Below are 27,433 nucleotides of genomic sequence, written 5' to 3'. Positions count from 1 at the left end.
CGGAGTTCCCTTGGAGCTAATGTCTGAAACGTCAGGCTCATTCCACCCTAGCTTGCGAAATGCACTGAACACGTTCCAGGGGAAATCATGACAAAGACTCATCCACTAACTGGCTAGCCAGCTCAATAATTTAATGAATACTCAATAAATACTTAACGCGTTCACACTTTCTTATAATTATATAAACTTTGGAAAATATTTGCTAACTTGTGACAAACTCTACGTGGAGAAACAAAATAACCAGGGTATAAAAGTTCGAGCTAAACCTGGAAATTGTACGCTAAGTCGTAAAACATTTTTAAGTTTACTAGCCAAAGTTTGCAGCAATTCTTCAGCACTTCTACCTTAATGGATCGATACTACCATTCAGTTGATGATATAACAACGGCATCAAATCGTTAGGCTTTTTCGTGACATTACAAGTAACCATAGCAACGTCATGACCTGTTACACCACTCTTGATTTTAGCTTTGAGTGCTTAGAACTCCAAAACGAAGTTCCGTCATTCCCCTTTTCGGTTCAGTTGTAATCAGTATGTCGAGAGTCCACTTTTCACAAAATTAACAAAAATTGAGGCAGCGGATTCAAAGCCCTATTGAATTTTTGAAATATTAAAGTGGTTCTGAGCCCGTTCTCACAACGTTTTTAAAATTGGCAAAAAGTTTATTTTAACAGGCCAACTACAATTTAGTAATAAACATGGGGATCAACAGACTCGTTTCTGAATCATAAGTACTTAAGGCTCAAAGTACAGAATCAACTGAAGAAAGAGTGGTAGTATCGATTCATCGAAGAATAAAGGAAGAAAATGTTGGAAAAGGGTGCGAGCAACTTAAACGCGAATAAAAAAAATATACTTTTTTCCTTGACGACGTAGACAGTCTAACGTTGTCTAATGAAAGAACAGTCATAGCGAAACAGCGACTCAGAAATCCCAAGTCATTCACTTCCAGTTTTTGTTTTCTTTCTTTTTTGGCTGCTGTCCAGTTCTCGCTGTATTCACACACAATTTTTACCCTAAGTAATTGCTATGAGTTACTATGTGATTAATAAAACGGCACAAGAATGCAGGTCTACTGTCACACGGGTGCAGAATAAAACTGAACCTCTTTCATTTGAATCGTTATGGACGACTGTACGAGCGTAACAAAATTGAAGATTCACTTTAGCGCTGGCGCCTTCTCTACACTTAGTCTCATATTGTGAAAAAGTATAAATTATTTTTGGAAAAAAAAAAAAAAATTGTACAAAACTAAAGCCGACTAAACTTCATTCGGCAGTGTGAATTACAATTGGAGTGCACCACTGAGGGGCTTTTATTAATGTACTAGGGACGCTTCTTCAAAAAATAAATGATGAGACCAAAATAACACAGCAGATCATAAATTTCAAAACTTTTTGATAGTCTGGGCAAGAAAATATTTCAACAAATTTATCACCAGGGCTCATAAACAAAAGGTACACGGTCATTTTTTTCTTTTTTTTTTTTCTTTGGTTTGTTCTATATTGAAATTTTGTGTTTTCATTTCGTAATTGTATCGTGGGATTTATCCCGCCACGCTTTTGACGCCAAAGTCAGGGAGAAACTTAACAAAGCCCCAAAGAGTAATTAAATAATATTATTGACACTAAAGAGCGTTTTACAACCATTGGAAACGGTCAGTTAACAATAAATTAGCGATAATGACTGTGTTCATATTAAGTTATAAGTACGACAAAACATGTTTTGCGAATTAAGAGCTGCTCTTTGGCTTGGTGAAAATGTCAACAGCAGGTTGACTGTCTGTCTGGGTATTATGACGCTTGATGTCTTCGTTAACAGCTAACAAGTAATCTTCTATAAATGTTTCCAGTACTGAGGAGTAGTTAAGAAATAAACTTCGATTATTTTAACGATCTCTTTAGCGAATCTATCTAAGTTAGGACGCAGTTTTCACGTGCTTATTAAATTCCCGGACGGAAAGAACGTGGATAATAAGTCTTTTGATCAAAAGGATACATGGGTGATTGTAGTCTTTGTCGCCTGTAAGACTGACGTAGTGTGAACCATTGTAAAACCAACCAGGAGGTAACGGGTCGAATCTGTGCTTAGACTGAAGGAAAACAGACATCAACAATAAATAAATAATAATAAAACGACACCCATACGAGCTTTAAACTAAAGAAACCGAGCAGCAAGCAGCTTTTAAGCCAACATAATGTCAAACTACCACAAGAAACTGAAGCACTATACGATGTTCAATATTAGTTCGTTACTTCTGCACTATTCGGAGAAGTGAAGCGTAATAATTAAGTAAACTGCATGACGTTAAAGAAATAAAAGGCTTTTACAGCAGGTTTTCAGGCGGCAACTTTCTTGCGAGGGTCTTTGATATCGCGATTTTTTGGGAGGGAGGAGAGAAACTGTAAGGTATAATGAGCACTACAGTGACTTTGCAACGTGTATTATACCTCTTGGAACATTTAGTAGCAAAAGCGGCAAACTTTCCAGCAGACTTCACCGAGTAAAAATACGCTGCGAATTCTGCGGACAAGCTGGTACTACTCACACTTATGTCGGTTATCTCTTTGTCTGACAAGTCCTTCCGCATTTTCAACTTTAATTTCACTGGTGCCTGCGAACAAACAATACAAGAACTCCAGCTAGCGTCGAAACACACGTACCACGAGGCCATAAACTAATCTGTTTTGTTTAAGCTATTGTAAACATGTGCAGACTTTGCCCACACTATGGTGTTTGTTTAGTAAACCTCGCCGTTGTGATCGGGCAAGAACAGTAGCGGTGTTTTTCAGTCTCCACAGAACCACAACAAGGATCAAGTTCCGAGCAAGACTTGGATTTCTTTCCGTTTCCCGCATAATTTTGATCTTCTCTTGGGAGTGCCAAATGCCGACTGACTGTAATAGATTTCTTTTCATGTCCTGACGAATTTGGAGATTATTTGTTGTGAAAAGTGATAATGTCAAAAGTTACACAAGACCACAGTTCCTCGGCGCTCGGGAACTTGTATTAAAGTGACAACTTTCCTTCAAAACATACCGGTTTACAGCAGGTTTTGATCCAATCTTTCAAGACCTGCTGTTGAAGATGAAATCCCGTGAACACAATGAAGTACTCGTGGATTCCCTCTATGGTACCATTCTGTCGGGCCTTTGCTGATGGGGGTCGAGGAATTGCAGCGCTATCTACAGGATTCATTCTCAGCACCCCATTCAGACGGCACCACTGAACGTGCGCCTTCTTATTAGGAGCCTCTTCTGTCAACAAGAAACAGTTTTGAACTGTCAGTTTTCATACATCCCGGCTTTGCAAAAGAGACATTGTCGTCAGCTCACCTGAGAAACAGACATGGCCCTGTAGACTGTGAATCGCTCCTGCCATGAACACAATAATGTAAGAGTCACTGTACGTCAATTATACTTCACGGAAATGGGTGAAATGTAAGAAGTGTGTGTTGTGATTGAGCTCACCTGTTTCTCGTATTCCTTTGGATGATACGGGTCCGTGAAGTGCTGCAACAAAGAATGAATGTTACAATTCATCACTGTTTCGCTAATAACCGATTTTTTTTTGTCAGGTCAGTCGCCCAGTCAATCGGGCATTCATAAGTTCACTGAATCACTATATTGACATTTCTTACCTTTAAGATTAGCAACAAATCTTGACTTGTTTAATGGTCCATAAAACGATACACTAATCTAAAGGGAGGGTTGACATAGAACATTTAGACTTCCGGATTAATTCAGGCTTAAGCTACAATCGAAATCAGTAAAATGATTATAAATCTGGCGTATGACTTTTGACAGGGTGTTATTCTCTAAGCATTGGCTATTCATTTCAGTAGAAGATGGAGTCGATATTGTTAAGACAAATACGCCGATAACTTCTGTACAGGTTCATCGAGACGTGCATCACTCAAACTAAACCAACAGTCGTTCCCATGGGCCCGTTTCTCGAAAGTCCCGGAAACTTTTTGGGCCCGGAAAGCCATAGCAAAATCTCGAACCTTACGATTACAGAGCTGTTTTATTCACATAATCTTAATATGAACAGAGGTTCCCTTCATACAAGGAGTTTCAGGTGTATACATTTCTCCGTTTTTAGATACAGATAAACTAAAAAAGGCTTTACGGGCCCGAAAAGTTCCCGGGGCTTTCGAGAAACAGGCCCCAGGACTATCAGACTGATGACCCAGATAATCACAAACTAATCATACTCCTGGGTTCAGACTAAAAGGAAGAACAGTTCTACAATACCTCGTTAACCTGCGGGTCTGCATGCCCAGAGGAAAACAATCCCAGAGACCTTCAAAAAGAGAAAGTTAGTAAGTAAGAGGCATAGAGCCTTGCATTCATGATCTATTCTGTACAGGGACGTACCAGCCTGAACACATTAACTGCCTCTTCTGAGTCATCTTGTCTTCATCAAATGCACTGTCTGACAAAATTAACTCCACATCAGGTGTCCTGCGAAGACACACAGACACAAAAGACCGTCAGGCAAAGCGAAAGGAATCCTGTAAGCTGTAATCCGCAGTAGCTGTTTGGGCTTTACAAACGAAAACTTGAAAAGCAAACCGCATTATTATGTATGTTCGGTACCTTGTGACTTCTCCACCTTTTGCAAGAATAAAGGCCACATCAGGGTTACAAGCTCGCACAAGTTTCTGAACCAAACTCAGCTGCTCATTCTGCAAATAACGATTCGACAAAATTCAGGTGGGCAAAAGATAAATATCTATCTGAGGCAAAATTAGAGTTAAAAATATGAGTCTCTCGGGTTGGTCCTTTTCTCACTTGTGGCTCTAGACAACTCGTGAACACAGCATTGTTGACCAAACCTGTTTGGAAAGAAAAACGTTTGTAAGACGGATTAAATCTTGCATGTCTTGTTCACAAGTAAAAATGTCTACATAAGATTCTTAACTTCTGGTTTCTGTACGATTGGATGTTAGTCTATTACAGGCTACAGGTTGCCCTAATAATTTCACTGGTACCCGTAAATACCGGGGGCTAATGACTAGTGCGCTGGTCTTTGGATAGAGCGGACACTTCACTCTCAGTGCCTCTCTCCACTCAGGTGTATAAAAAGGTATCGGTGAGTTTAATTCTCGGGGGTAAATCTGCATTGTATGATGAACTAGCATTCCATCCAGGGGGAGTAGATATACTCGTAGTCGCTTACATGCTACATAACCTGGGACAATTTAAGCTCCGGAGGTATGGACCACTCGACTTTTCCTCTACCTTTTACTATTTGTGTATCTGGAGAGAGGGAGTGATTGGTTCGTTCCCAATTTAAACAGTACGCTGTAAAACGACGATAAGAGGATAAATAGCTTGCAAACCTTGAGCACACTGTTCCAGCAGTTTGGGCAGGGTCATTCTGTTGAGAAGAACAAGCCAGTTTGAAAGTCTTCCTCACTTGATTAACTGCCCTAAACATACATATGAAGACAATACCCCAAGCATTGACGATTTTTGTCTTTATTTTTATCTTTATTTTTATTCATATCATCTGTCTGTTTGACGATGTGGATAAAGTGCTTCTGAAGCATCCGGGGACACTTTTCTTCCAAAATCCCACCAAGGAAAATTGAATGTGCCTGCGTTTTTAGTGAAACCGGTTTTCTAGATAAGATTACAAATCGCCGACAACCTGACCCAAAGACCTCTGATATTTTCTTATTGCAATGGCAAATCTTTGGCAGTATGATCCATTTCAGTATGGTGTTGTAGCCGCACCTATTTTCCATGAAGGTATTGAGCGGGTCTATACAGCATGTTACAGCTCCTATCTTGAGACACTTGGCAACTTCTGCATCAGGATGAGTTCTTATGGCCTGTACTACATCTGCCACATCTGTAAACCTTATAACATAATGAAACAAAAGTCACATTGCTACAACAGTTGAGGACAGCTTAATGGTGTAATCTGAGCAGTGATTATGGACGCCGTCATACCCTGGTGTTACTACAATAACACGGAGTCTTTTGCCACTTGCGGACAACCTTGCATGAAGGCGCCTCTGACTTGACAAAGTGTTGGTCAGGGATTCCTGTAAAACTAGTAAAACAAAGCAATGACATATTACCCTTTACAAGCGAACGAGTTTATTTCAACAGAAAATCTAATAAAGTGGAAAGTTCTCAAATTTTGATCTGAACAGAAAGAGTGCAATATTTCTTTTTTTCACAAAACCCCGTCCTTGAAAATCTGTCAGAAAGTGCAAAAGCCCCTCATCTGGGAACGCCCAAGATTTTGTAAAGACAATTTTGCTAGCTACAATGTGCGGCTCCTTTAAAAAATTCAGACTACGAAAAACCAAGATTTGTTGAACCATTCATTCCATCTTTTATCAACGATAATCTCGTCGTCAGTTATTTACCAACAACATTGTCCGGTTCGATGCTACTTGTTTAAGGCGAGAAATTACGGAGGAAGGAAACGGAACATGTTATTCAGTTACAAGCTAAGAAAGGAAACACACCTTTAGGATCAAACGGATCTGAATTGGTTGCAGGTCTCTGTAAGATTATCCATCTGTCAATAAACAACAAGGTTAGTCACTGACGAAAGTTCATTACCAAGTCAAATACAAAATATCGCGAGTCATTCAAAGGAATGTTATAACTTACTTGCTGTTCTCCTTGGCCAGTGCCACAAGAGCTAAACACAGCGAGTCTTTACCACTGCCGGGTACACCAGTCAGTATTGTTAATAACAACTAAAAAAACAATCAAAACAAATATCATTCTAAAGAAACGCACATCTCTCTTCCTATAGCACTCCAAAAGTATTTACGTAAGTAAAGTTTACTTCCTGTTTTAGCAACCTATAGGAGTCGTAACTATCGGCTGACTTGTTCGCTACTCTTAGGCTATCGTTACTTTGACCAAGTCAAGTTCTCTTTACAACGGCACAGAACCGAAGAATCCACCTCGGGAGTGGATTCTTCGGTTCCTTTGACGCACCATGATCCGAGAGATCTTGGATTGATCTGTTTAGTAGAGAAACGCAAAATCCGTTTTCGGATTCTTTCGGATTTACGAATCCCAACTTGGATTTTCTTGAAGAAACGCACCCAAAGTCTGTCATAATTCTGAATCAGTCAATCACAGGGTTGCCACCCACCGGAACAGAAAAAATCCCTGACTTTTCATTGCCTCTTAAGCCATTTTCACTGACCCTGCAGGATGACTATTCTGGCCGTGAATCAACAAAAATAAGGATCGCTCAGATAATTTTTAACACAGAATTGCCTTGTCCATACAAAAACATAAAATAAAGTAATTTGCAGTAACTTTAGCATAAAAATTCCTTGACTTTTCACTGACTTTGAACAGGGATTTAGAAACTCCCTGACCTGATACAAAACTCCCTGACTTTTCCCTGACCTTGAAAATCGAATTTTCCCTGACTATTCCCTGACCGTGACAACCCTGAATCAAGATAAACATGTATATACAACAGTTATCGGTCACAAAGAAACTCGTTTACTTTTATCTCGTTTCCCTTTTGGAGAGGATCGTTACTGTTTATCAAATGACTACTTTTAGGTGGTCGCTGTTTTCGGAAGATGATCTACAGTACAAATAAGAATTCGTAGCAAAACGTGATCAGCGGTAATTATAGATGACGCATGTGCTGTGCAGCATGATTACATTCACAACTAAGAAGTGTGAATCGAGTTTATAATCGTTGAAAACTTGTGTAATACACTAGTTCTCTGATTACCTCAAAATCCTGTGACTGTTTCTGTTCGCCTGCGGGGCTGCTGCCTAGAAGTACTGGTAGATCGTCACATTTTACGGGCTTATCACCTAATGAACTACTCACAGAGCAGTGACTCAAGAAGCTAGAAAAATAACAAAGTAAGGTATTTAGATGGCTTACATTGCAGACTAAAAGAAAAAGTATGACGGAGTGCTACAATAGCAATGAAGAAACGAAGCTGCACTTGCCTTTTCAAACTGGGCGACAAGACTTCAGCTGTACTCTGTATATCTGCTGTACTCTGAAGCTTTAGCTGATGTTGTAAATACAAATACCTGAAAGAAGTCAAAATATGAACAACGCCAGTGGAATTCCAAGTGAAGTCGAGGATTGGTTCATAAATGTTAATGAAAAAATGTAGTACTCACTGTTCTTTTAAATCAGCCGGTAACTCTGAAAATGAATAAAAACAAATAGTAAAAGTTCATTGGAAAGAAACGCGCAATAGCAACAGTGCTGTAAATAAGCCTTAATACAGTGGAGCGACCTCTGACCAAGTTCACGTTCCGTACTCTCCGTGCAGTTAATACCTAGAACATGCCTGTTTTACCACTGATAAGTTATATACTGATATATATAACCAGTTCCCTTCATTTGTCAAGTTGCATTCTTACCAACTACAGTTTCAAACTGTGGAAAGTTAGGCAGTTGATTTTCTTTCCACAGATGCATCACATCAGAGTAAAATTGTCTGTAGATCCTTGAGCGTGGTGTGAGAGCCAAAACCAAGCAGCCATGTTTCCTTGTGAGATAGCAGGGGAGATTATCCTCGATGCTGGAATGATATGTTAGGACCAGAAGTGCTATGGAGCTGGTGGAACCCTATAGGAACGACAACAGATTTCATTATGTCGTTATTCCTACACTATACGAATGCCGTCTAATCAGCGAGAAACAAGTAATGCGTTGGTTTAATGACAGGCCCTGAAAGGTAGAAATGTTGTTGGTTTTAAGGTTTAGGTCTTCCATCCAGGACAGTTGTTGTTTTTTTATTTATCGTAAACTATTCTTAGTATTCAACGGCTCATTTCCACGACACCAAGTAATTTATAAGTGTCAAGCAAGGAGCTACAACAAGAAATGTTCTTAATGTCAACTTGAATGAATTCCGTCAAATATTTAAACGAGACACTGAAATCGTTTTTAACAGCACGATATCACTCACAATAATGTCTACTTAAATTTCAGGTAAACAGACTAGAGAAATTGCAAATTCATTGCACATATACCTTGTCATAAAACTGCACTTTAGAAAGATTGGAAGTCGGCAGAAGAATAGCACCAGCTCTGGGATGAATGAACAGAAAGCCTTGCTCATATATGTACAGAGAACCTGAAAGACAACAACATCAAGAAAGCTACTGAAAAAAAAAGTACATTTGTACCTTTAATTTGTTAATAAGTCTTAAGTCTGTTAACTTAGAAATAGCAATTACCCAAAATAAGTCGTCACAATCTAATGAAGAAAAGAAAAATTACTCCCACTTGGAATTTCTTCTCAGTTAAAGTGAAATAAAAAATATCTACAATAAATTTGTCATAAAACGAATGCAAACTGTTAACATCTAATTTGCTTTCTTCTTGGTTTGCCTCCGGCCTTAACATTTAACACCTCATTAGCTAACCCTTGGTTAGAACGAACGTACTTAATATATTTACATAGCTAACCTGCCTCCCATCTGTTGAATAAACTTGAAATAAACACTTGATTGCCATAGAGCAGTTGTTTTCCCAACACTTCGCTATCAACCTTGGACTTCATAACAGAAAAAGCAAAAAGGGTCACAATGGCTGAGGAATGTTTTGCAAAGAAATCCATTAAAACAATTCATAAATTAATGTTAACTACCTGGTGTAACTTGTTAATCCTTAGATAGTCAACGCACCTCATGAGAAAATACTCAATTACTGATAAGTGTATTTCTCCCAACCACAAAAACTGGCAAAATCCAGCCTTTCCCATACAGAAACGTAGAGCTTGCAAGGGTTTACATGAATTTTCTTCTACTTGCCAATAAACCAAGCACATAAGTCTTGTCAGAATGATTCATGTACAGGAGTGTTATACCTTGGCAAAAGACTCCATCTCTTCAGATATTTGTCTTTCAATGCCATGTCCCTGAAAAGAAAAGAAAAACGTATTAGCCTTTAAAAAATCTCAACAAAGCGACCTCAAATTACTAATTAATCGTGCTACTTTACCTTCCATGAAACAAATCTAGGGATGCTTTCCGTCAGGAATACAAATGAGCTATTCCATACACTTGAACTGTCTGCAAATCATGGAGTCAAAATAAGCATGATATCTGTTTACACTTAGTTCTGCATCTGAAACAAAGTACAGGTGATTCGTACCTGGAACAAGTGTCTTGATTGCAGAGTCTAGGAATGATTCACCAAACACTACTGAACCTAAAATCTGCCCAGGATGGTCCACACTCGGTACATCGTACAAATACAAGCACGCCTGAAAGTGAAACAAGTCACTTGACCTTTATCAATTGAACTACAGTTGGAAAACCCAAACAAACACCAGCAAGGGAATTCTCTGATAAGACGGATAACCGTGGCTTCTAATCGGTACCAATCAATTAGTAAAACCTATTAAATGGGTAGCTTACTCTTTTCACAGCACAGAGTGGTCTGTTGTCTTGGAGATGAACACTTCTAAAGCGAGAAAACAAACAACTACATTTATATATTTGCTCTTTCTATTTTGTGCAAAAATGCACTGATTGTTTCAACTTTTAAACTCAATAATACACGTATCTTAATCTACAGTCACAAGTTAAATTAAGAATAGAATGTCAGTATTTTAATAATCCCTGATATGGCTTGCCAGCAGAAAAAGCTGTTTGATCCAAAGAATGTCCAGCTGTCTTGTATGAGAAAGGCTCGTGTTTAGGTTAGTGGTATTACCAACCAAAAGAAGCATGTTTCTAAGGGACAGCTGTATCTATGTACATGTATCCAGGGACCAGCTGTATTTAGGTGCATGTATCCAGGGACCAGCTGTATCTAGGTACATGTATCTAGGGACCAGCTGTATCTAGGAACATGTATCCAGGGACCAGCTGTATCTAGGTACATGTATCCAGGGACCAGCTGTCTCTAGGTACATGTTATCATTACGGTCACACTGAACAATACTAAAAAATTGCATGGTGTACCTGCCATGAGAATTGCAAGCATGAATGGAAAATTCCACATTGCTCGACAAAAAAGAGGATTTCACTTCAACACGTCTCTCCTCCCAACCAGTCTTCAGCACGGACATAACAGCTGAGTAACTCTAAAAGTGTCAAAAATAGAAAGAAAGTTGAAATATAAATCTGTCTACTTTTTTGGCAAAGAGGATAACTCTAGTAACAACCTACAATTCAGCAAACTGTCCGGAAATGTTAACTCAGGAAAATATTTAAAACAACAACAATGTGAGAATACATGCATGTAATAATTATAAAGTCACCAATGCTGCTGTTGTTATTGCTGTAATTTGTTGTAAGACATGAAAAGTACCTTTTGTTTGTTAAACGTTTGTGAAAATGTCTTGACTCCCTCTACAACAGCAGTGATTGACAGAAGGTAAAGATCCATAAGCAACCTGTATGTATATTAACAAGAGATAAATTAGTCACATGACATTCCACTCAATAAAGTGCAACATTTCTCGTTGCCTGGCCTGGCCTTCGGTGCTATGGCCTTGTGTTGAGCAAAGGATGTCACTAAGGGCTGGCTTATTTCACCGGCGGAAAGACAACCTAAATCTGGGTGAAATTTCACGTGCACAAAAATAAAAAAAGAGACTTGAGTAAATTTTGGAGCCAGAAAAGCCAGCTGGGTCAGCTTAGTGTTTTCTTAGCTACAGCACATCCCATTGTGTCAAGCCAGAGATTAAAGAGTGTCACCAAACTGTTATCAGCACAGTGCCTCAGTCCCTTTAACACATGAACACGTACACAGGTGACTAACTTCTGTCCAAGAGGAATAATGAATACCTCAAGTCCTTACTGTGCACAATTGATGACTTCTTTGCTGTATCACTTAATGAGATTGGTACAAATCCATTTTGTAGAAAATAAGTTCTTGCACATGTCATTGTCCCTTTAGGCTCCACAGCAAAGCAGACCTTTGGAAGACAATTCCCAATAGCTCAAGTTGAATTAATTGGTTCAATTCACTTCACCATGATCTACAGCACACCACTCACTCATCATTGTCTTATTCTTCATTTTGTATAGTTTGTTTAAATTCACTTATTCACCTTGATCGTGCAAATATAACTAATCCTTTTAAATAGTTGCAAAATACAATGTAAGCAATTACAAGGAAAGCTGACACAGGAATCAAACCACTGAGCCATTGTGTTAGCAGTGTAACATGTTTGACCAGCTAAGCTAACAGTAAGCTCTAGTTCTACTTGTTAAGATCTTACCATTTGTAATGCAGCACTGCCACCAATGCCACTGTTACCAATGGTTGTGTTATTGTTCAACAAGGACTGTCTCTCGGAATTGTGGATGTTTTGCCTTGAGGAGTGTGATCCCAGAAGGACAAATGGCTTATAATCACTCAGAGAACTGTCCAGAAGAAAATTTAAAAGAATAAGTCAGGTCAGTTCTAGCTACAACAATAAGGCCTATTATTATTTCATTACAACCTAAACAATAATAGTAATTTATTATACATAATTACGGTATTGATCATTAGTATGTATGGTGTGACATCATTTTAGATGTAAAGTTGACCAGTTGAGCCAGAGTGGCACATAAGGTTTGCCTGTACCTAAAGATGATTGCACTTTGGCAGGGCTCAAAGAGTGCCATCCCTTTGTCCCAGACAAGTACATTTTCCTTCCGGACAAGTAGAGTAACTTTGCATTCTCACTTGCCTGTTGGGCAAGGGATCAGGCAAGTCATCTGCCAACTAAATCAATAAAAAAGTACACTAAGATTTGCCCAGGGCAAGCAAAATTTGAGAGCCACTTGTCCCAAGGGCAAGCTGGAATTGAAGTTTTTGTCTAGCTCTGTTTGGAGTTCATGTTTGCATAAATTTTAGCTTACATGTACCTCATGGTTTTGTCTCTGTCAAGAATGTGTCCATGAGTGAAATAACTTACAATGGGCTGCAAGGAGAAAAAAGTTCTTATTGTGATGATTAATAACACATTTATTTTATTTACTGTTTTGAATTCTCCAATATAGCTAATGCTTGTGCATTTTACTAGCTCAAAATGTTTGAAGCATGCTAATTGTGCAAATCATATTGGCAAGGATTGCGGTAGATAGCACACGTTTATGAAGAAATTGTTGAACTGCGCTCACAACAGTGTTGTCTGTACAGTCATATGGAATAGATCTTTTTAAGAGCCACACAAATACCTAGTGGCTACATTAGAAATTGAAATCACTGCAAACAGTGTCTTTCAAAGATGGCAACAGGTGCCTGACCTACCTCACTTAAACTCCTTTCTGTAATTTTAAGCAGTTCATCAGAGCTACAGAAAAGCAAAAAGGGATTTAAGTCTTTGGATTTAAGTTCAAGTAGTAAATATGGTACAATGTTTAGCTACACCTGCACAAAGAAAACCTGTACTAATAGGTCACCCTTTATTAAGCACCCACTTGCCAAAGTCCCACCAATCGTTCCCTAAATTTCTGTAAATTGGACCTCTATAAAAGGATCACCTCTATCAAACAGTTGAAGTCACCCTTTCAAAAGTATGTACATGTATGTATCAGCATATATAATTGTACTGTACTAGGCCCTTCCAGGAGTACAGATTTGACTGTACAAATTAAAAGAGATTTCTGTCATTTAATTTACAAGTCAAGCTCACCTTTCTGTATCCACATTTGTCAGAAGAGATTTACAGTGACGTTCAAATAAAGGAAGAGTCTAGTGACAAATAAGAAGCTAAGTTATTAACCCTGCAAGGAAATAAAGACAAGCGGCAAGAATATTTATGTTGAAAATAGACTTTGAGAGCAGTCATTACACTTCAAACAATATTGGCGATAGTGGTTACTAGACAGGGGTGTTACGTTCTTTTTTTTTTTCACATTTTTATTTCCATTCAATGGCTTACATCTCACACTTACATTCTTCCTAACTACTGTAGAACTGTCTACTACTCTTGTGATGCCTAAAAACATCTAATGAGCTGAGGTGTTGCTACAGTACACCTTGATTGTCAAGGGTTCAAAACATTTACATGTACCTCTTGGACAAGGGTTTCCACAACCACGGGGTCCAACAAACCATAAATTGTGTCCAAATCTTGAGTCACATCAACAACCTGATATTAAACATCACAACAATCATTCATCTAACATTTGGCATTAGAATTTAAGACATTTTTTTAAAAAATATCTACATGTGAATTAAAAAATTAATAGGTTATAAGTGCTTGTAACAGATCAGGACAGGGTTAATTTTTCAGTTAGCCAACAGAATTCAGGGGAATTAACAAGTATATCTGTTGACCAGTCACAAAGCATTGCTAACGCACCAAGACGGGTGCCACTACACATGTCTGTTTGGTTTTAATAACCAATCCAAATGTGATTTGTAAAAGAAAGTGCAAAATGTGATATTTGATGCTTTCTCTTACCTTATGATGCATGGTGAAAAATCCACCACTGCAGAGAGAAATTTGTTATTTTTTAATAAGGTATATGAGTTTTAATAAAGTCTAAGCTAAAACATGCTTCTTCAAGACACACCTCCTTTCCAAAATGAGAACAGTACAATAATTGTAAAAAATTGTCCAGTTCTTAGAACTGCCTTCATGGTTCTACCATAAGAACGGCACATTACTCTCAACTCAAGTGTTGACTTAACTGTGAAAATGGACCAATCAGAGGGCTTACCAGAATCTGGTAGAGTGGAAGGAGAATTTGTTAAATATTCTCACAGACATTCTTTTGCTCCTCACTCCAAGCCCTTCACTTAGATTTTTGCACTGCTCCCCAACTAACCAATAAGCTGGAACAGGTTATTCTTATGCTAGATATTGTATACATGTATGTGTTCAAGTATAGAAATATGGCCAGTTCAATTTTTTATCATCCTACATTCAAAGTATCAGTTTCCATTTTTATGATAACTGCAGAATTTCCTGTGCGTTCATTGGCTAATTTTCATTGTCAATAAGCAGACAGACACATGAACTTATAATTGATGCGATGCATCAACTAGCGTGAGTGGACAATTTGACAATATTGTTATCGTAAAAAACAAATTGACGTCAGTTTTTCATGCATGTCCTGTTATTGACGATGAATTTCATTATAACATTGTCAAAGTAGTCTGCAGATCCACTCGGCTATCACCTCGGGATCCACAGTTTCTTTGACAGTGTTGTGACGAAATTCATGATCAATAACTCATTACCCTCCAAAACCCTCCAGAGCAAATGCTTGCACTAGTGGCCATTTCTCCAGTACAAATGGATCAAAAGGAGGCTGCTGGTCACCTGGACTAGGGACTGATACATGTCAATACAAAATGTCATATAAGAACCTGCCATACTAAGCTACATGTAAGCACGCATAGATGTTGTTACACTAAGCTGCTTATCAGCTTGAGGTTGATAAAGATAAATTAACTGGTGTAGCAAGTTTGTGAAACTGATATTTTGCACATTAGTCCTTCATTCTACTTACAGTTTGGCTAGTGACTTTGACTAGTGTTTTAGTTCAATTTACAAACAATTATTCCTCTAAAACAGACAGGGTTCTTTTCTCTCCAATGTACTCTATTCCTAAATTCCCAGATTACAAATTCCCAGGTTGAACGTAAGGCTACACTGTAATGTAGCTTATAACTTAGGTCTCATGAGTTTATATCTCTTCATGTCATTTTCATTATTTTGACATAATAATTTCCTGTAAAAGCCTCCATTTAAAGAGGAGAATGCAAATTTGATCTATGGAGTAAGCATTCTTAATTTCATATAAGGAACAATTCAGCCACATCTGCTTATGGTAAATACATGTATGTTGACAGGACAACTTTCTGTACACTAAAACATCCCTGCCATTTTCACATTGGATAACGGGAACAAACATGTATATACATGTACAATCACACATATATACTGTGCACTGTAGAGATTTAAACAGATTATCTAACAGCAGTACTTGTTTGCCCAAACATGCCTGTTCTACTCACCTCCATATGGTACACCAAGATGATGGCAGCCATTCACCATGGAGATGAAACTAATGATCTTGAATTCTTCAGCCTTCTCCTCATCACCTTCATACTTAAAATCAGTCAAGGAAGGCAAAGTAAAAATCACATCATGTTCTGTTCTGTTCTGCATTATTCACCTTCTAAATACTCCAAATAATATCTATGTTGTTTATCGGAAAAGGGAGGTAGAGTGATCACAGGTCAAGAGTTCATGTGAGATACTAATCACAAAGCATGTTACTCTTACACAGATCCCTTCCCTTGTTGTCTAATTCATGTGCCTAATCATACCTTTTTGGTATGATTTAGCTACATATCAAGCAAGTCCAGTCAAGCCATGGTTCATATTTTAGCGAGACAGTCAGTGAAGCCAAAATACCCATGGCAAGACCAAACAAGCCTTATATGCCACTAAACATATCAAAAAAGGTACAATTAGGTATCTTACCATAAGCAAATTTGACCAAGTGACCATGATATTAGGGCTCCATATCAGGTCAGTGACTTGATATCACAGCATATCAGGACAATAGACCAAGCTTCTGATTGGCTACTTTGGGTATAGCAATTGTATTAATCACATCAGTGTTAAACATGAACAAGGGGATTTTGAATGTACCACCTAGTCTCTATCCAGCAAGGTAAAGAGCTGGTAGTCATTTGTCTTCATTATAATGATCACAACTAATTTGTGTTTACCTCTTCCTTATTCAAGCAATGTATGTGTAGATTTCTCCAGTATGCAATGTATGGAAGCAGTAAAGGATAGTTGATAGGATTGCAGTAGACATGGACACTTTCTGCCTTCACAATAACCACAATATCTGGAACCAAAACAAAAAGTATCAGTATAAACACCAACTCTATGAAGCATTTTACACGTAAGTAGCTGCATTGAAATGGCATGTTGTATGTGTGTACACTGTTCAAAATAATTATATGCTATGGACAATTCAGAAAGAATCCCCCCTTCCTTCCAACAATCCCCTAGCCCCCCCTTTTTTTCCTGTCAATATAGGCTTCATAAAAATAGATAGGTCGAGATACCTATCTCTTTAGTAAGAAATACTCTTGTTAAGAAACAATCTTGTGAGAAATTGCATACAACTAGCATACATAACCATGTTTGTTTGCATATCTGTACACTGTTTGTCTGTACCTTCAAGCTCCTCATCTGTAATTCTACTTCCACTGAAATACAAGCAAAAGAGAAAACAATTACACAATACTGAGTTTGTGGGAGTGCTGGATGAGAAAATGCCAGGATTGTCAAAAGTGCATGTAGCCGGCCGATGGGGAAAATAGTAAACTGCTTCAAGATCTTGGCTAGTTACTCTACTGGGCCACCAACTCCAACATATAAAACCACCTACTTCAAAACTTTGTGACAACCTCGCTTTGCGACACCTAGTTAATGAGATCATAAATAACTACCAACTAAGTGCAGCACGATTTGCAAAAAATTGAAATCAGCCAAAACTATTATTTTCCAGTCCAGTCAAACCTAATGCAGTAAATGTACAATTATATGGGCTGGACAGCTTCTTCTGATGTGGACAATGTCAGCCCAGTTTAGTGTAATGTATTGCTAGGAAAGTTGGATCTGATACACAGTAACACAGCATAATATATAAATTAGTATGAGTTCACAGTAAAACTACATGTAAATGATGAATTATTACTATCTGAGCAAATCTCACTCATTAAGCAATACAGTATATTGGCTTTTCTCTTCCTCTGGCCCAGATCACACTTAATTTTACAATGGAGCACCAATCTATGTTTTCCTCCTTCAAGCCCTTTTATTATTCTCACCTAAAATCTCCTGGTGTAAGTTCACAAAAGTCAAAAAGTAAGTAATTAAGCAGATGTTTTGTTCCACCATTGTACCTGGAACAATAACAAGAAATCCAGACACTGTTCAAATGTTCTCATAACTATATCAATACAATGTTGTATGTTGGTAAGCAGAGAGATTATGAGAATAATGAAAATCATGAAGCACATTGCCTCATTTTTTACGTCTTACCAAATTATTCTCAGAGGCACATAACATACATGTAAGTACACAAGTGTGAAAATGTAGTGTTCAGTACCACAAAACGCATTCTAGTGTTGACACAAGTTCACTAAATCAGACATCTTCAATTTTTGTACAATTGCTTTACTATTAACTTTGTGTGTCTGGCAATAACAGAAGTCGTCTTACCTGCCATCAATACCTGTATGAAAAGTAAAATATATAAATAAATAAATAAATAAATAAATAATGATCAAGAATTTCTCAACACAACAATATAAAATTGCGTTTCTTCCACGTTTATGGCAATATAGCCTTGCTTTGATGATTATTAAGGAAGCAGTGAGCTTGACTTGATAGCAAAGTGATTAGTTCCTTAAGAATCCACTGTGATATGTCAGAGGAAAAGTGGAACAGTCAGGTGATTACCATCCAGAAGTTGATAAAAATTATATGTCTAATTAATGGCTTTTTTAATACTAACTACAATTGACATTTATTTTATTTTGTGCTTGACTGACAGAATGCAAGTGACCAACTCTTGCCATCAAAAACAAACAGGACTTAAGTGCAACAAAATATTAAATTTTGTTCATGTATATACAGACTTACCAAGGACACAAAGGATACCATTTACTGGATTATCATCACATTGTAATAAGTCCTGAACCCTCCTCAGCCTTGTACAACTGTAAATAATTTATAGAAGAATTGGCACCATTCAGTGTAAGCTTCAAATATTATCAAACAAGTGCACATAAGGCAGGGCTTCTGATATTCTGAACAAGAATTTTTAGAAAATTGTGCGGAATTTTCAAGGAACATTATGCTGCAAGAAAATGTCTATTACGCAGCAAATTATGCAATTTATTTTTAGCTAATTTAACCTTGTTTTGTTAGGTCTCACAGGAGTGCAACCCATTTTTTTGCTGTCCAAGACCGGCTATTACAGCACAAAGGAATCATTATAAAGCATCTGAAATAAATCTTCTGTTGGCTCATTTTAAAATATTGAAATTGGAGATGCCCAATTTTGCCAATTTAGTGTTAAAAATAATTAATTATCAATATTAAGAATGCTATTAGTATTAAATATTACAGGAAAGTGCGATCATTTTTTCTCCTGGGAAGAAGCACTTGGCAATTTAACAACAAACTTATCCATGCGGATGTCTGTTTCAAGTTAATCGAAAAAACTACATCTTGCAAGCAACTATCGAGCAGTTCAAGCTGATACTTTCATGGAAAACACATGTATGGGGAGATCAAATGAAATTTTCAATGATCAATCATGTAACACTGATAACTAGCACCAGGTCCCTGGACACCCGTTTGTTTGTTTGTTCACTTGTCAAATGAACACTTACAGAAGCTTTCCATGGTCTTTTGAAAGGTAAAACACTTTGAAATTACGTTTAAAGCAATTGTCAAAGAATTTAGAGTAAAGCAAAAATTTCCTCTTTTTTTCCTTTTGTGTGATTTTGTACAAATTTTGCGATTTTTCGTGAATTATGCAATTTGTTGTGATTTTAGGTCAATTCTGTGAAATCGCAGAAAATCAGCAGCCCTGATAAGGTGTACTGCAGCTGAACATCCACTAACAGCCACCTCTCCACAATGGCCACCTCTCTACAACCGCCACTTTTTTATGTCCCGGCAGAATGTCCTTACATTCACTCTTATTACCTCGCTGCAACAGCCACCTCTCCACAACAGCAACGGCCACTAAAGCAACTCTGAAAATGATCCCGGCTTCAAGTTTAAAGCCTTTACTACTACATACGACATAACATGTAAATCAAAACACAAAATTGTGGGCCACACCAACAAAAAGGCAGGTAGAAGGGAGAACCTCCAAAGTGTGTTTTATTAGCAATTCACCTTCAACACTCCAAATACAAATGACTTACAGTATTTATAAAACTGTCAAACAATGCAGTAAATCACCTTTGAACACAAGAAAAACACATAAATGAAAACCAATAACAAAACCATGTCAAGTCTTCCAATCAATCACCTCAGAGCTATTAATCAACTTCATCTTTATAATGGTAAATTAACTGCCATAGCAAATTTGTGATGCTGCTGTTTCAAGCCTTAAATAACTTGCTCTTGCTGCTGCATCATGCATATACCAACTGTGAGGATACCAGATTTGAAAATCGAAGCTTAGCTACCGCATCCGCTCGACAAAAACAGCACTCAGTCGGGATGGGACGGAATTATTGCCTATATGACAGAATGAACATTCATTTGAAAGTTCAAAACTGAAATCCGAATGCATTCATGGCTTTTCGCAGGGCTTCAAATAACCCAGCGGTTTCCAGTTTAGCCATTTTCGGTGAAATCTGACGCAGTGTACCCTCGCACAGTGTTGATTTGCATATAGGCAATAGTTCCTTCCCACCCCAACCGAGTGCTGTTTTTGTCAAGCGGACGTGGTAGCTAAGCTTCAATTTTCAAATCTGGTATCCTCACTGTTGGTATACGCATGATGCAGCAGCGAGAGAGGCAGATTTGAGCCAGTAAACGAGCAATTTTCAGGCCGTTGCGATGAGATTTGTGAACCAGCGACCGACAGACTAGGAAGCAAGTTATTCACGCTTTGGCTGATCGTGATTTAAAGCAGCTAGGTCCATTCCTCAGGAATATTTTGGCCTTCGCAGTACGATGGTTCGATTCTGAGCCAGCCAACCTTGTGTTTTTTCTAGTGGGACACCACCACCAGCGCTAACTCACTGAAAACACTTCAAAACGGCCTCAAACACCGTGAAACAACAAAGAATATGACAGGAAAGCAAGGTAAGTCAGTTTTATTCACAGAACATTAAATTTTAGGTATTTAAAGCAAACCTGTAAAGTTCCCATACAAACCCTTGTAAATCGCATCTTTGTAACACAACACCTCTCGAAGGCAAGAGTCGCGTTCACATACGTTTCATTTACATTAATTATTTCCTCGCATCTTGCACTTGGGCTGCCTGTGATGCAACCAGAACAATTAAATGTCCTAATAATTGCAAAACATAAGCAAAAAGAGCAACAAATGCATTTAGCACATTTGTCAACTTTTTAACAAACCTGACCTTAGACCAAATATTGCTAATATCAAAGTGTGATGAAGCTATTTCACTTGATGTGAAGATGACTGCTGTTCAAATAATCTAAACTGCCAGTCCTTAACAACAGTCTTTCTTTATTGACTACTCTCACACATTGTCAAGCTTAACAAAGAAGACAAAAAATGGTTATCTAGATAACAGCAGTCTTGCTTTAGATATAACCTTCAAGTCAAATTTCAAACGTTAACATCAAGAACTAAATTGAATCAGCTGTCTTTGGCTGAACTTGGCTTTGAGTTATCAATATTATCCAAATTAGCAAGCCAATTTCAGACAACAAGCAAATTAGATGACATCAAAAATAAATTCTTTACAAAGTCATGTATAATGTAACTGATGAAAAAAGACTTAGAAACCCAAAAACTTCTTCCATTGCACACTTAATAAAGAATATCATAAGCTTTAAGTTTTAATAACAAAACAGTGGAATTTGTTTAATCACAGACTTATTTGATCATCTGACTGTTAAAACATAAACAACTTGGTGCATTAGAGAAAAATTAGCTTTAAAACCAGACACCCTTTAACATTTTAATGCCACTATACCACTGATACTACAAAGCAAATTAAAAATATTTCAACTTTTCAAAAGCTTTTAGATCCAGCAGAAGAGTGGATTGTAACATTTAAACATTTAAGCATTTAACATCGCACATGTATGAAAAAACTATAATTGTAACTTGATGCTACAAAGATGCGTGATATTTTATCATGAAAGCATACAATGCAGTGATTGAATGAAGGCACAGTCCATCTGTATCAACAGACTATAGCCGTAAGACAATATTCTTTACGTCCTTAAGTCTGGATGCTAATTCAGTGGCGAGTTTTCAGACAAAACACCATTCAATCAACAAATGAAATGACAAACAAGAGATAATTCAGAACTCATTCTGTTGTGAAACTAAAATAACCACACACTAATGTTATTGTCCCTTCCTAAGAATGTTATGCAATTAAGAATAACAAGAAAAATTTTTACAAGCAGTTTAGTATACTTGTGACCAAAACTGAATAAAAACAAAAGGTGCAATGGACTGAAAAATAGATCTTAACATGATCAACACATTCAAGTAGTAAGCAAAAATATGAATGCAAAACTGCCTATTTCAAGCATTTTCCTTGTTATCAAGGAGATTTGACAACCCATGGAAGACACCTGATTTCCACCACTCTAAATATCTTGGTTTAGGAGGTTAAACACAGGTGGATTTCCATCAAATGGGAGGGGAGGAGGGAAACTTGAGCCAATTTTGAAAAGAAAATACTAATTTGAGCTTCTGAGTCTCTGATGTCATGTAATTCCTAATCTTTCTTTCAAGACAAGACTCCTAATCCAGTTCTGTTACCTTATGGTTGGCAAGTGACCCTACACTGTAGACTAAGCACTGGTCATGGTCATTGTGTGGAGTTCTTGCTGGGGTTTAACCTGTGATGGACTAGTATGCAACATAGGGAGAGTAGAAATAATATCCCCATAGTCCCTGCACAATTATTATGGAAATGGAGGCCTTCTGATATTATGCGATGGTGCGATTTCGCACAATCGACCTCAAATCGCATCCGATCGCACAATTCACGAAAAATCACATAATTCACAAAAGAACACACAACATTCATAAAATAAAACATAAATCAACAAGTTTCTTAGGAATTCCTGCATAAATATGTCATTATTAAGATGATTTGCCTTGGAAAAAGCCTAAAAAACCTTAGTCACCATCGATTTTGTAAATATTCAAAGCTGCAAGGCGTTATTTTGCATGTCCAGGGCCTGGTACAAGTCTTATTCTTAAAGAGTCGTCTATTGGTGAAACACAAACACGCCCTTTGTTCAGATTAGCCAATCTGAATGGCTGATATATACACATTCAGACTCAATGGAGTTTATACGTTCGATTGGAAATATGGTTTGTTGTTTAGCTGGAAATAGTTCAACATATTTAACCAAATGGCTTGTTTTACTGGCTACATTCATCTGTGTAGACGTTTGGTCGTGGTATGTTTTCATCGCCTTGCAAACTTTAACCAGTGAGATTTTTGAAACATGTTGAAGAAAATTTTGTCCATGACAAAATTTCCCGCAGTCAACTTGTACAGTAGAACCGCGCCAACTCGAGTCAGTTTACTCAATTTCCCCTGGATTTGACCAAAAACTTTCAGTCGTGACTCCAGGGTCTGAAATTGCGCTTTCCTGGTCGCCAATGCGACTAAAAACTTTGCTCTGGTGACCAGAATTTCACAACTGGTCGCCAGCGGGCGATTAACTATTTCATGCCACAACAATTATACAATAACTTTGATTTTCAGCCAAATCGATTAAAATAAAATTCAAAGCCGCCCGCCAATTGGGCACTTACTTTTTACCTTCCCGCTGCTTTTGAAGTATAAAACCGATTTTCCTCATTATAAATCTGCCACAACGTTTCACAGCTACAATCAGTGCGAAGCTTCCCCGCCATGTTTTTTCAGCGGTTTCCCATAACATATGTATTGTAGGCGCAAGAGGCCACATGCGTTCTTTCGCCATAAATATTTATTCAGGCGATGTGGTGTCCAAAGATGTTCTGAAATCTTTCCATAATTTATTACAAGGTGGAGACGGAACATCCGTGAAGAAATTAGTTGAAGATTTAGATATTCTCTGGGCGTCAAAAGGCGGAAATGTAGATCTGTCAAAGTAGTCAAAAGATGATTTGCACACTGGTTAGATTCCTGATTACATCAATTGCAAATATTTTGCCGGCAAGCCCATGGCACCCAAAAATTTTGGTTTCTGTTTCGCTGCAAAGGAAAAATTTCACTGACACTTTTTGGCGACCACATTTTTCTATATGGCGACTGAAAAAAAAATTTCAGTCGCCAGTTGGCGCCTGCCTTGGAAAGTTAATTTCGGACCCTGGACTCGAAGAGTCCCCTTTGATTATCAACTACTGTCTACAGGGAGAAAGACTGCTTTGTTATGTTCAAGCTAGTTTTGTTATATAATACTATTATGAGATCAGATGCGAGTTTGACACACTGGCATATAATATAAATTAACCAACATGTACTGTGGGGTTTTATATAAGTTTATGATCTGCCTGCTTAATTATGGATTGAATAATATTATTGTGAAGCAGGATGAAGTGTTTAAAAACTGTAAATTCAATGGTGGTTTCATTGATGATCCTTGCAATATAAATTTTAAAAAGTTGGTTTGTTGTATTCAGAAATATAATACTGCACATAAAAACAAAGTGTAAGAAGCTAATCATAGCATGCAAGAATATCAATAATAATTGATCATTCATTTGGCATGTTAGCTGTGTCCTTTCAACTTTTAACTTGGTGCAGCGATAGTTCAGAAGACCTCATTTTTTAAAATTTATCCCAACTAATGTCGATCAAGATGCATAACTACTGTTCCTTTGTGTTCAAAATGTCTTTAGGGCAGCAAAAAAGTGTTTTTCTTATCCTGAAACCTTATAAAACAAGCTTAACATTGCTCAGAAAAAAATCACATAATTTACATTATTTATCACATAATTGGCCTTTCTAATCACATAATCTGCCCTGCAAATTCCGCATAATTTGCACTTTTTCATCGCACCCTATCAGAAGGCCTGGTTAGCTCAGCTTTTATTCTAGATCTATTTCATCTCCTTGAAAGCCAGTAGTTAGCATTATAAGAGTTCGTGTAGTAAATAAGCCTTGCATCTCCAGTGAAAGAAATATGATCCTCATATCTGAATTTCTTGCAATTTACATTAATGGTGTGTCAATCATTGATTACAATTGATCATCAATCGAAAACCTTACGCAACACGATAATCAATAATGGAAAATATTCAATCGGTTATTGCCAAAAAACAAAAACTTTATATTTATGAAAATTAACAAATTAAAACTTGTGTGTTGTCCTTTTAATGTCAATGATGTCTGTAATCCATTGATGACACTTTTCTGATGCATCTCATATGTTTTTTGTAGGTTCTAAACCATGGTACAATGGTGGTTTGTAATGGTTTTCACATTTGAATGTGTGCATTGCAGGAAAAATTACGTTATTAATGTTACAAATCATTCAAAAACCTAGACAATTAGCTGTCAAATAGCTGTAAAAGAGATTTTTGAAACCTATTTCATGCAATCAGAAAACGTGGCTCATGGCTCAAGGAATTTGCTTGAAATTCCACTTTGCTCCCAGGGTTCTTTCTCACAATTGCTTCCTTTATATGTTGCCAGCATGAGGAACACCAGCATGAAAAATAACTGGAATTCTTTTAAAGAGATATCTCTGATTGTAATCAATGATCAATCAGTCTGGTCAAACCAATTCCCAACACTCTAATTCATGAATCTCCATATTCAATGACAATAATAATAACACTAATAGTAAAACTAGTAATTAATCCATTATATTTCTCCATTTATGTGACTCGAAACCTTGAAAGCTAACTTCCCCCACGTCAACTACATCATGTTTGGTATCACATTTACCATAGTCACTTTCAAGAGCAGATAAACTGCAACTTTCACAGCAGATGACACGTTTGGGATACATTTGGACTTGACTATCTTGCTCAACATACTACTGTAATGTCAAGTTCTGGAGGAAATTGCTTCTTAGACTGAATATTCCTTCCTAAACTTATTACTTTTTAATACAAACAATCAGAACGAGAAATTTCCAACTCTACTCTACAGTACGTTTTCTTGAACAAAATGAATGAGTACTGGTTACACCGATGTTAATAAAACATTGCTGTCTTATCTAGGGAGTTCACGTGCTCCCTTTTAAATTTCTGGCATCAAAGATAGCAGAGGAAGAAAAACAGGAACCCAGACGCATGTAATAATGGATCAGATGATAATTTTGCAAGAAACGGAGAGAGTTTCCTGTCACCCGTAGCGCAATGTCACCCGTAAAGTAAATTTGTGAGTCTAGCTCTTAAAAGGGTCACGAAAACCCGGGCAATATAAGGGTTCTTCTGACCAAGAAACTGCAATGCGAGCCGAATGAAATTAAAACATACAGGTGAAATCAACTAAAATATTGGACCAATATGCAAATAAACACATGAATGCTACTACAGAACGTAATCTCAAGGTACATGGAGACGAAAGGATTTCCGCGCGAACAAAAAGTGTAAAGAAAGTGACATGGGAAGTGACAAAAACACATTATGGGTGAATTTTATCGGTCGGTTCTGCTTGATCTAACCGCTTTCACTAACCGAAAAAGAAAAATAATCATCGGCCCCATTTGTGTATTACAACCCATTTCATTGAGAAAATTGAAGTGAATCATTCCTTATCGCAACATTGGTTGCCCGGTTATTGCTCGTATTTGGAAACTTGCGATGTACACACAAAAAAACTCTTCGGCTTCCAAAATTAAACGAGTTAAATTGGGTTTCAAAGAAATTATCTTTATAAACAACGCTCCGAGCGATGAAGGAAACAATTTTGCTATAAAATATACATATTAAGCTTGAATAATTTTATCAAAATGTCAACTTCACGACTTGGAGGACCTTGAACTTCCATGGACGTAAGCTAACAACCTTGTGAATTGTATGGAATAACGTGTTTTTAAGATTGTTTTATCGATAATTTCCTCACAGTTCTGAAGAAAACTCTCATCAATATTTTTAGAAAACAAATGGGTCCCCAGCTTGGCAGATAACAAGCTTCGCCTCCGTCGCAAACAATAACAATTTAAAGCTTCAATTAAGCTCGAAAAAACATGTCTCTGGAAAGGTCCTAGTAAATTTTTACAGCCAAGCCATACAGGCTGCAAGAGTGTAAGGAAAAAAGCCCCCACAAGTTAACGGGTTTGTCATAAATGATGTTTTTTTTAGAAACTAACATATCTTCGCTAAGAAGGCAAAGCACAAAGCAACGAACTTCCACCTTATTTTTTGTTTGATAGTCCAATTTTTCGTCTCTCACCTTCGATTCATCTATGACTACACCCTTTTCACGCCACAAATTCACGAAAAAATATCAACCTACCTTACAGCCGGCGAGAAAAGCTGATGCTTATTTTTCTTCTTGGTCGAAACAGGCCTTAGAAAGGAGAGTTTGCTCGCAAAATCGCTCATAGTTTTGCAAAAGTACAACTCACAACAAACATGGCCGCCATTTTGACTCTTATTCGAGAATCGTGACGTCAGCTATACTTGCATCTGATTGGTTAAAAATGAATTTTGCCGCGAAATCCAAACTTGCGCGGTAAAACATCAGTTCGAAAAAAGTTTGTTTACTTCATGAACGCGATTCGCTTCAAGGACTGCGACCGCCGTCCGCCCTTATTGAATAGCTTGCGCT

At 37.5% G+C, this 27,433-nt stretch overlaps 1 protein-coding gene across 1 annotated transcript; it reads right to left on the bottom strand.

The window, feature by feature from the left end:
- Nucleotides 1–103: 103 nt before the first annotated feature.
- LOC145475948 (dynein axonemal assembly factor 9-like) lies at nucleotides 104–27,370 on the bottom strand. Its single transcript, XM_081455303.1, has 43 exons — nucleotides 27,119–27,370; nucleotides 18,609–18,685; nucleotides 18,186–18,198; nucleotides 17,792–17,866; nucleotides 17,136–17,167; nucleotides 16,676–16,800; nucleotides 15,953–16,046; nucleotides 15,173–15,266; nucleotides 14,391–14,418; nucleotides 13,998–14,075; nucleotides 13,617–13,675; nucleotides 13,232–13,274; nucleotides 12,847–12,902; nucleotides 12,213–12,357; nucleotides 11,776–11,906; nucleotides 11,297–11,381; nucleotides 10,948–11,069; nucleotides 10,399–10,444; nucleotides 10,133–10,244; nucleotides 9,980–10,050; nucleotides 9,846–9,896; nucleotides 9,446–9,533; nucleotides 9,007–9,110; nucleotides 8,392–8,599; nucleotides 8,146–8,170; nucleotides 7,966–8,052; nucleotides 7,739–7,859; nucleotides 6,640–6,728; nucleotides 6,492–6,544; nucleotides 5,965–6,067; nucleotides 5,746–5,871; nucleotides 5,349–5,386; nucleotides 4,798–4,841; nucleotides 4,603–4,691; nucleotides 4,381–4,467; nucleotides 4,258–4,306; nucleotides 3,642–3,699; nucleotides 3,472–3,513; nucleotides 3,337–3,375; nucleotides 3,041–3,258; nucleotides 2,550–2,615; nucleotides 2,000–2,093; nucleotides 104–1,855 (listed from the first exon to the last, which is right to left on the bottom strand). The coding sequence occupies exons 1-43, from the start codon at nucleotides 27,205–27,207 to the stop codon at nucleotides 1,734–1,736; spliced, it is 3,576 nt and encodes a 1,191-aa protein (XP_081311429.1). The 5' UTR covers nucleotides 27,208–27,370; the 3' UTR covers nucleotides 104–1,733.
- Between the last annotated feature and the right edge of the window lie 63 nt (nucleotides 27,371–27,433).

Source organism: Orbicella franksi, chromosome 2, assembly GCF_964199315.1.
Source record: "Orbicella franksi chromosome 2, jaOrbFran1.1, whole genome shotgun sequence".
Taxonomy (NCBI): domain Eukaryota; kingdom Metazoa; phylum Cnidaria; class Anthozoa; order Scleractinia; family Merulinidae; genus Orbicella; species Orbicella franksi.
This window is presented reverse-complemented; position numbering and strand designations above follow the sequence as displayed.

Excerpts from the sequence above, each read along its gene's own strand:
- LOC145475948 (XM_081455303.1), bottom strand. The coding sequence starts at position 27,207 with ATGAGCGATTTTGCGAGCAAACTCTCCTTTCTAAGGCCTGTTTCGACC. Across the intron at positions 5,387-5,745 it reads AATACCTTCATGGAAAATAG|AATGACCCTGCCCAAACTGC; the intron begins GTGCGGCTACAA and ends TCTTCTCAACAG. Across the intron at positions 3,514-3,641 it reads ATTTGTTGCTAATCTTAAAG|CACTTCACGGACCCGTATCA; the intron begins GTAAGAAATGTC and ends TCTTTGTTGCAG.